This window comes from Oryctolagus cuniculus, chromosome 4, assembly GCF_964237555.1.
Source record: "Oryctolagus cuniculus chromosome 4, mOryCun1.1, whole genome shotgun sequence".
Taxonomy (NCBI): domain Eukaryota; kingdom Metazoa; phylum Chordata; class Mammalia; order Lagomorpha; family Leporidae; genus Oryctolagus; species Oryctolagus cuniculus.
In genome coordinates this window covers 146,265,859-146,284,216 of record NC_091435.1, presented here as the reverse complement: position 1 = coordinate 146,284,216, position 18,358 = coordinate 146,265,859, and the positions used below count along the sequence as shown (strand labels likewise).

At 52.9% G+C, this 18,358-nt stretch overlaps 1 protein-coding gene across 1 annotated transcript in view; it reads left to right on the top strand.

Moving 5' to 3' along the window:
- EPHB1 (EPH receptor B1) overlaps positions 1 to 16,324 on the top strand; it is a 431,842-nt gene extending 415,518 nt beyond the window's left edge. The window contains exons 13-16 of the mRNA XM_051818616.1: positions 2,899 to 3,048; positions 9,610 to 9,803; positions 11,075 to 11,230; positions 14,864 to 16,324. Of these exons, the coding sequence (XP_051674576.1) occupies positions 2,899 to 3,048; positions 9,610 to 9,803; positions 11,075 to 11,230; positions 14,864 to 14,972 (609 nt within the window). The 3' untranslated portion in view covers positions 14,973 to 16,324. The remainder of the gene's footprint in view (positions 1 to 2,898; positions 3,049 to 9,609; positions 9,804 to 11,074; positions 11,231 to 14,863) is intronic.
- Positions 16,325 to 18,358: the final 2,034 nt, after the last annotated feature.

Sequence of the window (18,358 nt, the reverse complement as noted above, 5' to 3'; positions counted from 1 at the left end):
CCAACAGCGCAAGGTGGCAGGAGGGCTCGAGGCTCTCCGCCAGTGGACTTGGCACCGCCACTTTGCATGCAAGAGGGAACAGCTCAACAGCTGTCACTGACAGCCCCTGGGGTCTGCTCCAGACCTGGCAGAGGAGGACACTTGCAGACTCCCAAATCGCCTCTTTGAAATTCAGAAGCACCACACTTTCATCCCCTCCCCCTTCTCCGACACACACACACACACACACACACACACACAGATAAGCAAGTCCGGACACTCATTTGCTCCCAGGCAGGCCTGCACTGCCAAGTCCCCTCTCTGCCGCCCATACTGATAAGTTCTCCCTCGTGCAGAATCTGTTCCCATCCCCAACCCCCCGCACACGTGCACACGCACAGTCACACTAACCAAACTCCCACTCCTCTGACCTCACGTAACCCGGCTCTTTCAATAGAGTGAAATGCCGGGTGTTTTAGGAGACTGAAATGCTCTGTCTTCTGAGAGAGCCTTGGTGGTCTCAGGGCGTGGCCGCAGCCCTCCCCTAGAGGCGCCCCTGACTACCAGGCATCCCAAAGCTCTGGAGTCCCCGGATGGATTTCTCACCCTCTGCCTGGCCCTGGACACCTAACACGTAGCTAGCAACAGTCAGCGCTTGTATCTGGGGGATGCTGAGGACAGAGCATTCGGGGCTGCGCACGCCAGCCTGCCCTGCAGGCACTCGGCACATTGCTGGCATTTGTGCAAGCCTGCCCGTGTCCCCGGGGAAATCAGGACTGTCTTCTCAGCAGCAAGCTGGACGCGTGCCTGTGTGTGCTGGGGGAGACCCAGGCCAGGCTGCCTGCCCTCCTCCCAGGCCCCAGTCGGAAACCAGATACAAATGCACGGTACAGCCCCTCCCTCCCTCCCTCCCCCCACACATTAGCCATGTGCACGTTGTTAAGACTCTCTTGCTCAGCGTCCACCATGCGTCTTTGGTGCTGTGAGCACACTGTAAGCACGGCCAGAACAAAAATAGCCTCTCTCAGTCCAGGCAGGCCACTCAGGAGAGGGGGAAGGGAGCTGTCTGCTCGGTGCAGTCACCGGAGTGAGAAGGGTTCGGGCAGCGGGAAAGCGTGATGGGGCCGGAACCTGGATAAAGATGGAGAGTGCCCTGCTTTACCTCCTGCAAGCAGCGTCCATGCTGGACCAGCCGCGCCCTGCTCCTCTGCTCACCTGCCCGGATGTCCCCCACCGGGAACCCAGCTTCGGCCATCCCGGATTGCTTGCAGTCCCCAGCGTCTCTCTCACACGAAGCCTTCTCCTGGGTGTTAACTTCTACTCGAACTCGTAGCGGAGATTGTGGCTAACACAGACCCTTTGCCAGGCCCTGTCCCCAGCACTGTGTAGGTGTCAACCCTACAGGAAGGGTTAGGTTACTATTTGCCCTGGCTACATGGTTAAAAAGGAGCAGCCAAAGCTGCAGGAGCTCTCAACCACTGCAGGAAACTGCCCCTCTGACAGCTCCTGGCTGCATTCCACAACCCACCGATGTTACGGGATCTCCTTCAATTCTCGGAACCCCCTGTCCTCACCCTTCCCACTTTACAGTCGTCCTGGCTATGTGTGAACCTTTTGCTCTCTGGCCTGCCTCCCTGCCCTCCTGTGTGGTGTGAGATCATCTAGAGGATGTCAGCTCCCCACTGTGGGCCTGGCACACAGCGGTGCTCATTGCTTTCTCGTTGATGGCATGAATGGGTGGGCATCAGCCCGAGTTAAATGAATCCGGCTGAGGTCTGGCAGCCAAGCTGAGAGCCGAGCAGAAGTTTCCGGTGTGTGTTGGAGGGTGTATTCGTCAGCCCTCCATTACTGCAACTGCAGTGCCTGCAAGGAGCTGCTTAGGCAGGAAGAAGGTTTATTCTGGCTTACAGTTTTGGAGATTCACAGTTCAAGTTCGGGCAGCACCATCAGTCTAGTGTCTGATGGTGAAGTGTGCATGGAGGGAGGATCACCAGGCAGCCCAGAGGGAAGCTAGGCTGAACTCCGCTTATGAAACCAACCCCTCCTGAGAACTGTCTCACCAAGGGCAAGCCCCCAGGGCCGCAAGACCTCCCCTAGAGCATTATAGGGCCAAGTCTCCACCCTTAATCCATTTACGTAAGATGTTGGGGACCAAGCCCCAATTCCCAAGCCTCCTAAGGACAGGCAAAATGTTATCCAAAGCATCACATAGGACAAGAATAAGGAGAAAAATGCATCTCCAGCCCCCCAGGGTCCCCACCTCCACTGCCACAGGCAGCATCCTGAGAGGCTAGGCTACAGCCCCAGGCCCAGTGAAACCCAGTGCAGCCCAGGGCTGTCTGTGGGTGGCGGAGTCGGCAGGATGTCGTGCCCTCCCCCAGTGGGGTGCAGTAGAAGTGAGGCAGCTGGGTGCGACCCTGCAGAGGGAGGGTCCTCCAGGGGCTGTGCCTTGTGTCTCTCCTTTCCTTTCCTTGCTGTTGTGTTTCCTTCTGACCCCGATGTTGTGGCTTTTTCATTGCGATGCAACAGGCAGCATGGCTTGCATCTCACTCAGGAATCTCATGTGGCTCTAATGCCTCGAGGGCAGTTACAGTCTCTCCTCCCAGCCGTGTCCCCAGCGGTGACATTTCAACTAGTATAGGGAATCGAGATGGGGGGAGGGTGTGGTGGATGGGGTCTCAGGCTAAGCACCCCCTCATGCGTGGTTTGCCCACAGGCAGGGCAATGCCCACAGGAGCCACGCTGACTCTCCCTGAGCCCCTCCACGCACCCTCCCCTGGCCATGGGGCACACACCATCCTGGCTCTCCTAATCCACCAGACTCAGCTTGGCACAGGACCGGCAAGCACAGCTTATTTTCGCTTGTCTCCCATCGTGAGGATGATGGCTGGGCTGACAGCTCCCTACTTCTTCTTCCAGGGAGGGAAGATTCCTGTGAGATGGACGGCTCCTGAGGCCATTGCCTACCGCAAGTTCACTTCGGCCAGCGACGTCTGGAGCTACGGGATTGTCATGTGGGAAGTCATGTCCTTTGGAGAGAGACCCTACTGGGATATGTCCAACCAAGATGTGAGTGTCAGTGGCACCTGCTTGCCATAAGCCCCTCCATCCAGGAGATCCCACACATAGAGACACGCCAAATCCTCTTCTCTGTTTTCAGGGCCCCGCAACCTGAACTTGAGGTGTTCAGGGTAGGTACATGGTTCCCCTTGACCTGGATGTTGGAACTGATCCAAGTCCCAGAATAGAGAGTGACAGCCTCAGTGACCCCAAGCCCGTCAAGGTCTCCAGGCCCCCTTCCTGGGCCCCAAGAGACAGCAGGCTGGTTCTGAGAAGCCAGGAGACCCCAAATTAAGCAGGAAATTCTACCTTGCTGTCTGCCTCATGTCCTCGTGTTCTTCTTCCCCATGCATGGCAGGGAAGCGGCAGCTCTGGTCTGAGAGCCGGGGCCTGGGTCCCCACGTGGTTCTGCCTTTGGCAGCTGTGTTACATTGAGTGAACCAGCTGCAGCTTCTGCCTGGTACTTGCGCTCCTCGGCTGTAAGGGAAACACTTGTAAGGGGCCCTTTGTCCCTGACACCCCCCTCTTGTGTGATCCCCGGTTCCCTTCCAGTGAAGGAGGGCCCAAAGCAGCCCCCCAAAGCTGGTTAGCTTCAGATGGACTTGGGGAGGAGGACCCTGTCTGCAGGGAGGTCTCCAGCACCAGTGAGTGCAGGCTGCCGTCCGGGGGCAAGGGTGGGGAAGGAGGAGAATGGTCATCTCTGATGCCTTCCATTGAAGCGCCTTGGGGTGTTTCCAATGGGAGCCCTTGCTCCCTAATTACTAAAGGGTGAGGAAGTCTTCTCGGGATGGTTGGTTTTTTTTAAGATTTATTCATTTATTTGAAAGACAGAGTTACAGAGAGGCAGAGGCAGAGAGAGAGAGAGAAAGAGAGAGGTCTTCCATCCACTGGTTCACTCCCAGATGTCGGCAATGGCCAGAACTGCGCTGATCCGAAGCCAGGAGCCAGGAGCTTCTTCCAGGTCTCCCATGCGGGTGCAGGAGCCCAGGGACTTGGGCCATCTTCTACTGTGTTCCCAGGCCATAACAGGAAGCTGGATCAGAAGTGGAGCATCCAGGACTTGAACCACTCCCCTGTGGAATGCCAGCACCACAAGCAGCGGCTCTACCCACTACACCACAGTGCTGGGTCCCAGGATGATTGCCTTTGATAAGCTCCAAGCAGAGATCCTGTCTGGATTTCAGCAGCACCTATGGCCTGGGGCCATTCCCCAGGTTCACTCCATGTTTGGGTAGCGGAGAGGATTGCCATTGCAAAGGTGCATGCCTGTGTTCTACATTTAGCCTTGCCATCACCACGGGAGGCAGTTATTAGCTTCCAGAACTGACAGGCTGCAAAAGGCAGGGCCGTGCACAGCAGTGATCCGGCTCCTTTGGGCCACCAGCTGAACCAGAAGCACCTCCAGTTCTGGGTGGACTGAGACAATGGCGAGCATGCGACAGCTGAAAAAGGAAGTGGTTTCCAGGGAGACTGAGGGAGACGGAGCCAGGGTGCCTCTGATGCAGACCCCCTGCTTCCTGGGACAGAGCGGCTGCAGCCCAGAGCAGGCGAAATGGCTGCATCCTTAACCAGGTCTTCATGCCAACCATCTTACCTGTGATGGTCCACGCTGCACCCCTGCCCCCTGTCAAATCCGTGAGCAGTGGACTTGACACCGAGGCTGCTTCCATGCAGTCAGCCACAGCCTGGCTCCGTCTATGCCATCGGCTGGCTGAGTGAGAAACATTGCGCAGAGAAACGGGGCCCATCTTGTCCTGCCCAGAGACCTTAATCCGATTAAGAGCAATTCAGCCCACATAGCATGGATTACAAAACTGACAAGGCGAGATTTGACATTCAAGATATTCTCAAGTGGATGCCAAAAACAAATAGAATTCCTGGTATTAGACTTCCAGAATTCCCCAAGCGTCCTTTGCATGCAGGCGTTGCCTGCTGACTGTGCTAAGCACGTGCCTCCGCCTGTGTTTCTGCAGGGGTTCACAGTCCAGTGCAGATGCACGGGGCTCCATGAACATTTGTGTGGGGGAAGGCTTCCCAGAAATTTGTCGTACGAGCTGCGTCTCAGGGGGAACGAGAACATCTGTAAAGCAGCAGTTTCTGCTGGTCGTGTTGTCTGTCTCCAAATTAAAGCCCCAAGCGTTGTCCCAAGTGCCTGCAGCAGGAGGTGACTTCATGCCCATTCACGAGGCTCCTTACAACCTGGCCTGGGAAGGAGCCCTGGAGAGAGGAGGGAGGGGCTGGCAGTGGCTCCGCTGCAGCCTGGATCATCAGAAAGGAGCGAGGTGGCGGCGGTAAAGGATTTCACGGATGTCGATTGAAAGGCTTTAAGGAAGAGAATTGCAGAGGCAAGTCGGAGTGCCAGTAATTGGGCTTCCAGAGCCCGGGAAGGTCTTTGAACAAGAACAGAGAGTTTGTCAGCCAGAGAGAGCAACTTGGAAGTTCTGCTGCTTGGATCTGATTGACAGAGATAATGAGAGTGGCGGTGTCTGTGGAGAGGAGCTGCGGCTTCCCTGAAACATTAGAGCTCAGCTTAACCCCCTCTGCCCTGGTTTCGGCACTGCTCCGAGCTCCTCCGCTGCCCTCTCCCCGGTGGAGGTCGAGTAGACACCACCCACAAGCCAGCTCACTAATAGGACACACGTGTCTGCGGCAGGCAACAGGGCAATGGGAGGGCCCTGCTCCATTCCCAGAGGTGCTCCAGGCCCTTTCTCCTGTGCCTGAGAGCATCCAGGGAAAAAAAAAACCTGCACCAGCCCCACGCTGACCACCTCTGGGACAGGGCAGCAGAGACAGCCCCTGCCCCCGCCTGTCCCTGCCCCCTGTGGGTGGGGCCAGGACGGTTACCTGCACTGGCCTTTGGGACAGCCAGAAGACCTGCTGCAAACCTTGCAAAGCAGACCACAGGTCCCAGGGCTTGTTCTCTCATTCTTCCTTCTCCCTGGAAGTGCCGTCTGATTTCCTAGGCTTCCAATCTGCTCAGCGTCCATTTAGCTTATCCTGTGATGGGGCAAGGAGAGGAGCCCCAAATTCCCTCTGGTTTTCGACCCACAGCCATACCTTTCCATACAGTTCAAGGGTGGGTACTGGTGCTCAAAGCCGTCAGACTGAAGGTCTGCTCCAGGCCTCCGCCCAGGTCGCTACCCCTGCTAGGGAGGCAGATGCGACAGAGAATGATCCCAACGTCCCATTAAGAGACCAAACTTATTTTCTTGATATAGTGATATTTTACTTTGACATTAAGTTATAGGTACTCAGAAAATTTAGAAAATATCAAGATCCTTAAAAAGAGCATGAACATCTCCAAAGGTAAAGCACCACAGTCAAAGAAGTGCACATAAATACACCAACTAATGACCTGGACGTTTTTTCCTTTGATGTGGAAGAGCAAGGATTTTTTAATGCGTGTGCAAGAACCATCAGTGCTTCAAATAATAACACCAAAATCATGTAAAAGAAATAGCGGAGTAAGTCTTATTTTTGTAAACATGAACACGAGCAGGGGTTCCCATGGCTAACTCATTCCCCAAGAGGGGAGAAATGGGCACGTGCGTGGTGCCTCCCAAACCCTCTGTTCCTGGACTTCCACCATAACCACTAGTAGCTCGCTGCCCTCTTCCCCAGGAACACATCTCAGCCGCAGCAACACCCTCTGTGCAGCAGGGATTCGTCTGCCATTCATCCGTGCAGTGCTCAGCACACACCACCTCGCTGTGCCAGCAGTGTCTCTGTGCGTGTTCAGGAAGTCAGGTGACTCTCCCAAGGTTCTACAGTTAGAAAGAACGAGGATTTGAACTCAGACTTCTCAGGTCTGTGCCCCTAATCATTAGGCAGTACTTCCCTGACACAGCCATGGGGGTCTGTGCTCTTGCCTGACCTGCCCAGGGAGGAGGAGCTAGCTGCTTTTTGATGTCCTGTTGAGAAGAATGGAAGGACATCCAACAAATAGAGGGAACACAAAAGCAAATGCCAAGGAACCGGCGCTGTGGCGTAGCAGGTAAAGCCGCCGCCTGCAGTGTGGCATCCCGTAAGGCCGCAGGTTTGAATCTTGGCTGCTCCACTCTGATCCAGCTCTCTGCTGTGGCCTGGGAAAGCAGTAGAAGATGGCCCAAGTCCTTGGGCCCCTGCACCCATGTGGGAGACCCGGAAGAAGCTCCTGGCTCCTGACTTCGGATCAACGCAGCTCTGACTGTTGCAGCCATTTGGGGAGAGAACCAGCAGATGGAAGACCTCTCTCTCTCTCTCTCTCTCTCTCTGCCTCTCCTCTCTCTGTGTAACTCTGACTCTCAAAATAAATAAATCAATCTTTGGAAAAAATGTCAAAAAAAAAAACAAAAAAAAGCCTTTGAAGCGTCATGCACAATAGATAGCAAGGAAATTTAAAGTTGCATCCAGTCCGGAGCTTCCAGGCAGAAGATCAGCAGGCACATGTGGTCCTTGATGCCCCGCGAGGAGTGCTTGGGTCAGCTGTCTCTCTGAGGGGCTGTGCTCCTGCAGAATGGCCCTGCCCCCGTGCTCTTTCCTATTCCCGGGCAGGTGACAGAGCTGTCTTGTTCGTGTTTGGGGCTCTAGCATCGAGCAGTCTGGGCAGAGATGTTAGCGGCTTAGGGGCACACGAGTAACACTTAACTTCCCGCACTGGGAGATGGTGGGGTCCCCTACCCCAATGAGATGAGGAATCTGGACACAGCCTCTCATGCCTCAACGGTGAGCAGAGAGTGTTGGGACCTTCCATCTGGTTGCCTGGAAGGGGCTGGACAGAGCCAGGCTGATGGTAGTGATGCCTGGCTGCTCATCTCACAGGGGCCCAAGGATATTTGCATACCCTCTGGTGCCATGGAGACATCGAACAGCTCCAGAGCTGATCTCTAGGCTGAGATCACCATAGCAGCCCCACAGAGGCCTGGGGAAGCAGCTTCAAGGTTTTCCAAACTGACTTATCGCAGCTCCACCACTGGCGAGCCGGGTGGCCTTGGGCAGATTTCTTCGCTGCAGTTCTGTTTTCTCATGGCGGGGAATGGGTTTCAAATGCCCTCCGAACAGAGCAGCAGGGAATTTGATTGACAATAATTTGGAGGAGATAAAAAAATTTTGAACAACACGTTGTTCAAAAGTGAATGTTCCCAGTCAGTGTTTTTTTTTTTTTTAACATAATGATAATATTGGTGTGGTTTGCATGCTTATTTTTTACCGTTCTGAATAGAAGGAATAATGCATCTTGATTGTCTCTAATGACTTTAGCTTATATTATCTCCTGGACCATCTCATGTCCTATGCACTGTGCATAGAAATTATAGACAGAGAAGATTCCCTTTTGAACAATTTACAAAGTGAAAAACAAGAAGAATCAGTTGAAATGACTCTGATTTTTTTTAAGTAGAGGCGAAACACCAGAAAAATCCCTGTACTCCAAATTATTCCCTTTGTACTTTAACTGTTTAATATGAAATCAATGCATGGTCATTATAGACGATAAAAACCACAACAAGCAAAAGGAAAAACATAAAGAGCATTCTTGCTTCTACCATTAACTCCGCAGTCCATGAGGTCTTTTCTATGCATGTGTATAATTGTTGGGTTTTGTTTGGTTTGGATTTTTGTTTTTAGCAAAAGCAGGATTATACCATACCTGTAGTTACACAGCCTGCCCTTTTTTTCCCCCAAATCCTACAATGTGAGCGTATTTCCATTTCAATAGACACAGTCTTTGAAACATCACTTTAAGTCCTGTGTTGCCTTCCAGGCCTTCCATTGTGTTGTGGGTGTCCCATAATAAGTTCATGTTTAGCACTTGGACCGTTTACAAGGATATTTTCTCATACACAAAGCACAGAGCAAGCATAATTGATTTAAGTGAATTAGAAATTAAGAAGTACAGTATGGAACAACACAAAAGCCCCCCAAACAGACAAAGTCTTAAAGACCCTAAAATCTTTACAAAATTATGCCCTGGAGTTTGCAAAAATTACCAGAGCCTGAGAGAAGTTCCGCAGTGCCTTGTTGTTCTGACTGTGGTTGTCGCGTATGGAGCCAATTTGTTTAACCAAATGATTTGCAACCCATGCACAATTAGGGCGAATAATACACAGGAGGCATCCAGGTGGGCCCGGCCTGGGTGCTGGCAGTTCCCCAGCAATACTCGATCTCTATCTTCCTTTTCTCTACCCTTGAGAAAGAAAGAATGCAATGGCCACAAGCTTTGGAGGTGGCCTGTATACATGGTGGGTTCACTGCAGCCCAGTGTCCCCTTTGTATCACTGCTGGAGTTACAGGTGGAATTGAACCCTTGGTCCTTGTCAAGAGAGGAGAAGCTCAAGCCGTTCTCCAGCTCCCTCTGCAACAAATACTTCCAGGATTCAGCATGTAGCAGGTGCAGGAGCCACAAAGCAGGCAGCAAGACATGGTACCTCTTTCTAGCAGCAGTCTAAGGGGAAAGGCAAGCACACAGCCCCGCCCCCCCCCCCCCCCCCAAAAAAAAGAACCCTGAGAACTCCATCCTCAGGGGCTGTTTCGTGCATGACAGGCTGCTGGCTCATCACCCAGTCATACCTGTTCCCTTGTGTGTCACTGTAGGTCATCAATGCTATCGAACAGGACTACCGGCTGCCCCCTCCCATGGACTGCCCCGCAGCCCTACACCAGCTCATGCTGGACTGTTGGCAGAAGGACCGGAACAGTCGGCCCCGCTTTGCGGAGATTGTCAACACCCTAGACAAGATGATCCGGAACCCGGCAAGTCTCAAGACTCTGGCAACCATCACCGCCGTGTGAGTCCAGTGAAACAGGGTGATCTCTAGGTGTGGGTGGTCTCCTGGTCAGGGCTTGGCCAGTGGCCTTTTGTTCTGTTAGGAGCAAGAGTGAGAAGAGAGAGCTCATCCACCAAGGAAAGATGTTCCAAGATGCTTATAATTATTTCCCACTCTCCACTCTCTCTGAAATGTCTCTGGCCTCCAGCATGGGTGCCACCTTTAGACGTTAAGAGACCCGCCTGGGTCTCCACCTGCTGTTGGCTTCCACTGATCTGCAGTAGTGGATCAGCCTTGTCTGATCTGTTTGGTGAGAGGCCCTATTTCTGAGTGATGCTGTTTCCAGAAGGCACCGTTCTGCTCACCATACCAGTCCTCTAAGCACATATAGTGAAGACTTGGAGATCTGGGCAGCACGTGGGCATGGGACAAACACAAGCAAAACAATTGGATCTGTGAAGGGAGAATGTACATTTATTAAATTATCTTTTCAACCAAAATGTATTAGGTGGTTACACGCCAAGCAGTATGCCCAGTGCTCCTGCTGTATCCTGAGTAAGACAGACATAGCCCCTGCCCTCATGTAGTTTAGAAATAGCGGTCAAGATGATCATGCCAGGAGATGCAAAACCTGGACCTTAAAGGGGCCACTGTGGCATGGAGGTGCAGAGATACCTTAGTCTGCTGGCAGAAGATCATCCTGATGTGAGCTGAAGGGGGAAGACACGTTGGCTAGAAGAAAAGGAATATCAGGAAAAGGGCTCCAGGCCAGGGATGCAGCAGGTGCGGATGCTAGCAGATGGGAAGACCAGGGCCAGTGTGTTGGCAGGGGGTTGACTGGGGCTGGGACTTGGCCAAGTGGGTGAGGGACAGACCCATCAGTCTAAAGGCCACGTGCAGAGTCTGGGCCTTGCTTTTGAGAACAATGAGCACCACTTATTGCAGGGTTTGTATCGGGGTGAAAGGGAGGGCTACCAGCCAGGCTGGCAACCTTGTGGTGAACCATGCATGGATTTGAGCAGACCACATCTCTGCATGATGAGGTTCGTAGGCTTCAGATTAGAAAGGAGTCAGGGCCCTTCCCTCCCCTCCCAACTGAGTGCCCTGTCCTGTGTGGACTGTGCCAGGGACCAGAGTCCCAGGGAAATGGTTTCTTGGCCCTAGAAGCCAAGAGAGGATTCTATAGAGAAGGAAGGGCTCCTCCATAATCCTCACCCCAAGGAGGACACACCTTCCACATCCAAGGTGTGACTCTGCAGCCCTGGGGTCACCCGCTCCCTCTGTGTCCCCAGGCCTTCCCAGCCCCTACTCGACCGCTCCATCCCAGACTTCACGGCCTTCACCACCGTGGACGACTGGCTCAGTGCCATCAAAATGGTCCAGTACAGGGACAGCTTCCTCACCGCCGGCTTCACTTCCCTCCAGCTGGTTACCCAGATGACGTCAGAGTAAGTAGTGGGCGGGGCCAAGGCAGAAGATGGGGAGTCCTGGCTTCTTCCCCAGAGCTCCTCCTCTATGTAGACCCACGCCTTGGTGGGAAGGGCCGGGAAAATGGATGAGGTGGAGGCGGTGAGGGGTGGAAGGCAGAGAGCCATGGTGGGCCCCCATGTGAGCTCTCCAAAGTCACAGCCCTATGTCATTCGCCTAATCATCAGGAGCTCCCATCCGCCCCTTGTTTTCAAACTTGGCCCTCAAAGAGAGCCTGCTCCTGGGAGGCACACAGCCAGCCAATGCCTCTGCTGCAGAGCCAGGGGGCGTCACCCTGGCTTAGGAGCAGTCTCAGGGCTGTGGGCCCTTGTCCTCCTGCTCAGAGGGAGCTGGGAAATAAGCACACATCCCCCTCCACACACACACAACAAATTATTTACCAGTCTGCCGCTCCCACAGGAGACTGGAGGAACACACAGAATAAAATTATGCAAATAAGATGAGAGCCAGGAAGGGTCTTAAAGTACCACGGTCGTCCATCACTTCCCCAAGAATGTTCTCCGTGGCACCAGTGGTGGGAAATGTTAATGGGTTCTCCTTGGAAAAAAAAGCGTCCCATGGTCAAATAAATTTGGGAAATACTGCGCCCTTTATCACCCTCTTGGAGATTCACTGCTCATGTTAGCATTATAAAGGCCAGGAAAAATCCTGAAATAAAGAAACCCATTTAAAATTATTAAATACCATGAAACCGTATTTTTGAGGGGTATGGCTTTATGGAACTGTAGTTTGGGAATTATTTACCTAGCCCTCCACCTTCCATTCAGCACATTCCGAGACGGTGCAGCACTGGGGCTCACGGGTGGTGGGCTGGGGCTCAGCTTGCTGTTCTGGCTGTCAGCTCACCATCCTGACCCCAGGCAGCACTGGTTCCCATTTTTACAGCACACTGGAATCACCTTGGGATGCTTATAAAATTCTGATGCTTGGTTCCCACTCCCAATCTTTTGGCTTAATTGGTTTGTGGTGAGCTCTGGTCATCAGATTTTAAAGCTCCCCAAGTGATTTTAATGTGCAGCAGCGTGTGGGGACCACTGGAATCAACTGGCAAGGGCTCACATTTTTGCCTTCTGCATCACAGAAACTCAGAGCATCCTACCTATGAAATCAGTTCCATGCCCCCCGATAAACACACACACAGCCAGAGGGCCAGCACCACGTAGGGTCTGGAGCCCTGCACCACACATGTCCCATGCTAGGGTCCCGGCAGCCCATCAGGCAGTTGACAAGAACTTCCTGATTATGTGTTTGCATCAGGCAGGGTGCTAGGTGCTGGGGTTCCCTCCTGAGCCAGGGGTAGTGTTCCATTGCTAGCAGGTGTACCCCCAGAGAGGCAGCTTCCTGTCACTGCCAGCTTTGCAGTCAAGCTCCCTGGAGTCCTGTCTGGCACTTAAGATGTCTGGCTCCACTCTAGTTTTCTGCTAGTCGGACCCTGGGGAGGCAGTAGTGGTGGCTCAAGTCACTGGGCTCCTGCTACTCACATGGGAGACTTGGATTGAGTTTCTGGCTCCTGGTTTCTGCCCTGGTCCAGCCTGGCTATCATGGGCATTTGGGGAATAAACCAGCAGATGGGAATGTGCTCACATTCATCCTCTCTCTCTATCTCTCTCTCTCTCTCAAATCTCTGTGTGTCTCTCAGCCTGTCCAAAAACTAAAAATAACCAAAGAAATGATGGCACCTCCACTTTCTTCAATGACATGATTGAATATAGCCTTGGATCCATTACTTATCAGAGTACATTTCTAAAAATCTGGGTTCCTTTCCTGGTAGTGTCTAAAATGAACAGTCCCCGACATTCCCAGTGACTGTCAAACAGCAATAAAATAAAATAAAATAAAACAGGAGCTGTCACCAGTGGCAAACCGCTCTCCCCACCTTGCAGAGCTGAAATGGGTGCCTCCCAATGGTCAAGGGGCCTGGGTTCGGGAATAGGAAGGAGTGTTGGTGAAGGCAGGACGGCTCCTGCTCTCCCACTGCACCCTGCACATGTGAGCGTGAGAACATGCATCATGCGATACCCTCCCACCCCCACCCCCCCACTTGTGTCTGCAGGAATCCACTGGAGCCATCCCCTTGGTCTGGGAATAATCTTTAGGCAAAAGAACAAGACAACCAAAAGAAAGTCAAACTGAAAATTAAGGGATTTGGTTCAAAGTGAAACACGTCCACATACTACTGAGCAATTCAGTTTGTTTCTTGAGAGATAAAAGCTGGGGAAAAAAAAAGAAAATGAGCAACTCAATAAAATATAGATTGTGGGGCAATTTGTGAATCCCAAATTCCAGCGTGTGCTGAAAAGACACAGACAATAATTTGCCGATCGCAGCCAGCTGCATCTCCTGGGGAGTTCGGTACAGCTGGCAGGGGTGGAGTGGCAGGAGGACTAAGACTCTATGGACAGGAAACCAGCCCAGAAGCAGGGGCCACCGGGGTCTGGTAGGCAGCGTACAGAGTGAGCGGTGGTGCTGTGGCCAGAGACCTTAGAAGAGCCCAAGACCTTAGAAGAGCCCAGAGTTGCCTTGCGGAGGGACTGACGGCCAGACAGGCTTGTGCTGGAACCCCAGCTCCACCAGGGCTTACTCAGCAGGTGCTCTTAAGCACATCCTTAAATTCTCTGAGCCCCACTTGACTTGGCTACAAATGCACAGACAATAACAGTGCCCCTCTCACTGGTTTGTCGTGGGAGGTAAATGGAAGAGTACATGCAAAACATTTGGCCCATTTCCTGCCCACAGGTTGCACAGCAAGAAATGCTTGCTGCTAAATTTTTCTTATCATCGACTTTGCAGTAGTTTCTCAATTCTTATGAAACGCTTCCCATAGCATTGCAGGAAGATAGGATAGGGTGCACAGGATGCGCTCAAACAGTTGTTATTTATTATTAACTAAGGAATCACGCGCCCGTCTCCCCAAGGTCAGATGCAAGCTATGAACTTGTTCGTGTTAATACTCAGAGCTCAAAGATAAATCCAAGCCAAGCCCCTAGCCCAGGCTTATTCCTCAGATTCCTGCTTGGGCAGATACTTTAAAGTTATTTTGAGATCACCCTTCTTAAAAAATGCATGACATTAAAATTCAAACAGAGGCAGAAAATGGAAACTCAGGGGAAAACATCAGAAGACCAGGCAAGCCCCGCATCTTTTCAGTCTCAGTGGGGGACCGCTAATTTAGGCAGGAGCTCCACAGAATAGCTGAAGCCCCACGGACTCCCTGCACTCCAAGTGCTAAAAGATAATCACAGAGGAACATTAGAGTCCGCTGGGGTCACGGACACAGTGAAGGGACTTCTCCAGCATCCGTGCAGGGAACACGTCTCCAGCAAGTAGACACGGTCCAGCCAGGATGGTCTGAGTTGGGGGAGGCAGAGCTGGGGAAGGCATTAGAGCCCTTGTGTAGGGAATGCGGGACTGAAGGAGAGAATGCCCAACTGGGAGTTTGCCGAAAGCCTGGGAAAGTGTGGGGTGGTTGGACCTGAACTCTTTTGCTTGCCTCACCGACCATCAGCCAAGCGTGCCTTGGGCAATGAGCTGGGACCCGGGAGAAGCTGCCCGGACACTAACGCGGCTTCCTCTCTGCCTTTTTCCCCTCCTAGAGACCTTCTGAGAATAGGGGTCACCCTGGCAGGCCACCAGAAGAAGATCCTGAACAGCATTCATTCGATGCGGGTCCAGATGAGTCAGTCACCGACGGCGATGGCCTGACAACTCGCGTGTTCTCGGGGTGGGGGGAGGCAAGGAAGGCAAAGGACCAGAGTCAGGGGGAAGCAGAGGCGGACCCCCGCGGAACACGCTGGAAAGCCTGGCTTCTCAGCTGACACGTGCACTCCCATCAGCAAAGCATGAACTAGACCTGCGGCTGGGGAGGCAACCCGGGTTCCTCCGCACGGAAGCACGCGTGCGCCGCCGCGGGAAGCCAAGTACCTCCCAACAAAAGTCTAAAAAGGTGACGTTCAGCGGAAGTGAAGACCACGCACTATGCCTCGGGGGCAGCGGCCTGAGCTGAGCCCCCACCGTCCCGGGCTGCGGCAGGAAGAAGGGAAGGAGGTGGAGGTGGAGGGAGGGGACAGACGCCCTGTTCCAGTTTCTTCCCCACCAATGACATTCTTTTCTTTTCTCCTTGCGCTCTGCTCCCCGCGAGCCCCTTCCTCTCCCAGCCGCCTCGCCCTTCGCCCCTGGCTCGTGTCGGGAAATGTCTCGGAACACACACACACAAAAACCCAGCTCCCGAGTCTCCAGATCTCGTTCTGTCAGTTGCCAAAGGACGTTGCTGACCACTGCATGGGGATCCAACCAATTCAATTAATGTCTTCATATTGAAGAAGCGATGTACCTTCAATTGAAAACCTTGTTTTTCTTTTGTTTGCATTTTCTGCAAAAAGGAAAAAGAAACCACAAATTGGGGAAAAAAATAGAAAAACCTGTTTCCGTGTGCGAGAGCACGCCTCTGTATGTCTGCGTTCCACAGTGATTGTGCTTGTGCGTAACAGATGTGAATAAGAAACAAGAACCGGGACGTCTTTGCTCTGGGATATCCAGAGGGGCCGGAATGTGCTGGGGGTCGGCCCAGTGGCCTCTCAGCTCTGTGGGAAGAGAGGTGAGGGTGGGGGGATTACTATGAGAAGGGGAAAGCCAAACGCCCAAGAGTTTACACATTCAGACAGGAAACAGGTGAGCGGTTTGAATTGGGTGCAGTGCGGGCCATTCTGGAATGATGCTGACTGAGTGATTCCTGTGGGTGCCACCTGAAGAAATCGGAAGGGAAGTGTTTCTGGAGAATGTTCTTCCACATCCGGGGAGTGTGCCATCAAGAGGGGGCGGGGGAGAGTCCATCTTGCCTTACCTGTGGACTGGCGTAAGCCGCGTGGCGTTCGAGGAATGTTTCAGATGTGTCTGTGTTTCTCTTTGCATTCCTTATTGTACCTCATTGTTCGATTCACTTTTGTAAATTCCACCTAACATTGAAATGTTTTTAATTTTTCCTTTGACCTTAAGCTCCTTGCTAATTTTATCTGTCTAATTAAAGTGAGCAGAAGCATGTCTGGGTTTACATAGAATGGCGTCAGAGTGTGTGTCGCTGGGTCCCCGGTGGGTTGTCCCCCATGGGGAGAATCCTCAGCCACCTTCCTCCTCCCTTCCCCTAACGTGGGAGAGAGGAGCCGGTCCCTGAACCCACGGCTGCCAAGAAGAAAAGTATATTAGACTCCCTGGCATGGAGAAGGAAAAGCTGAATGCACTGGCGATGTGAGAAGTCACACGATGGCCAATGACACACTCAGCCCTGATTTTAGTGTGATTCACACCCAGCCTGATTATAGAAAAGCCATTAAAGCTTGCCTGGACTGTGACTGGGAGCATGTAGCTGGCGGCTGGGGGGAGGGGAAGTGAGACAGCCAAGAGCTGTGGTTCCCAAGGAGCCCACTGAATACATACTCAGGCAGCATCAGCCTTTGCCCTGGTTCTGGGTAACTCTGACCTTGGGCGGTTCTTACCATCTGAAGTCACCAGCCAAGATTCCTATAGCAGGAAGGCCTCTCAAAGAGGCCGGGACCCCTAGGGGTGCAGCTCCAACCCAGGAGAGTGTGCCTTAAAGCTCTCCCAGGGGCTTGACCCCAGGAGAAGATGGACAAAGGCCCAGCAGGTTCATGTGTGGGTGCAGAGGCCAGGCAGGCGGGTAGACACCAAAACTTGCCTGCATTAATCGCTTACCAATTCCATGTGCAACTTACTAATTACTCCAAAGACTTCAGTCCACGAAGTATCTTACAAGCCTGGGCAGTTTGCTTCATCCACTCTCAATTTTCCACAGGAATGAGTCTTAATTGTCACCAGGTTCCTCAGGCAGGCAGCATCCTGTAACCCTGCACCCTCACTGTGCCTCCAGCAAGGCTGACCCACTTTCTGGCTTGTGGAATACGCAGGGTCAAGATCAAAGTCACACCAAGCCCTTTGGTTTGGTGGAAAGGAGAGCGAGAAAAAGTATATCGGAAGACAGTGTGAGGGGTCAGCAGAGCCATGGCCAGGGACCCCAAGGCACAGACTTCAGGGGAGGCCACCCCCATTCCTGCCACCCAGGTGCCCTGTTCAGCATGGGACCCCAGGCTGCCCCAAGCCCATGCTGCGGATGAACTGCAGAGCAGGGGTGCGTGAAAGGGAGTGAGGGGCGGCACTAGTGAGTGAGACCTCACACACGACCCCTAGCGCAGGGCCCAGCCTCTGCGGGCCCCCGCTTCCTCATGTGAGTAACAGGAAAGTAATAGGTACCTCTGGTAAAGAGTACCTGGCGTTCCTGGCTGGGTTCTCTGGACCAGGCATTTTTCTGAGTGCTTTCCGTGTCTGCACTCCCTCTCTCACCATCACCTTGTGAATGGGTAACGGGTTCTTCAGGTGCTTCGTTATCCCCAGTTTTAGGAAACCAATAGACAAATTCCCTTCCCAGGTCACTTGATGGAGGAACTAGGATTTCCATGATTGGCGATATGACTCCCTGCTGTGAGCCACCACCCCGAGGGGTCTCCCAGGCCCAACACTGGTGCTCTAGCATCCCTGTGCTCCAACACAGGTCACGGGCTCCCTCTCTGGGTTCTGGACAGGAAGCTGAGGCAGGCCTTGCACTTCTCCTGAGTCTCCAAGGGGTGCACCTGCTGCAAGTCCAGAGGCACAGCTTGAGTAGCACTGCACTGCACTACCCTGCCTTCTTGAGAACAGGTGGTAATGGGCCCAAAGCCCCTGGCTGGGGAAGTGGCAGCCACTGAGGGTTAGCTCTCCACGTGGAAGACCCAGATTGGGTTCCCGGCTTCTGCCCCAGCCCTGCTGCAGCCAGCGCTAGTTGTTGGGAGCATTTGGGGAGTGAACCAGTAGACGGGAGATATCGCTCTCTCTCTCTCTCTCCCCCCTGGTTTGTTTTTTTTTTTTTTTTTTTTTTTTTTTTTTTTTTTTTTTTTTTTTACCTCTCTGCCTATCAAATAAGTAAATTAGATTTAAAAAGCCCCACACTTTTCACAGTGGTCAGTGGCCTGTGACCCTGAGAGCCAGGCCAAGGAGTAGGAATCTGTCCCACAGAGCCCAGAGCATGGATCACAGCAGGTGGA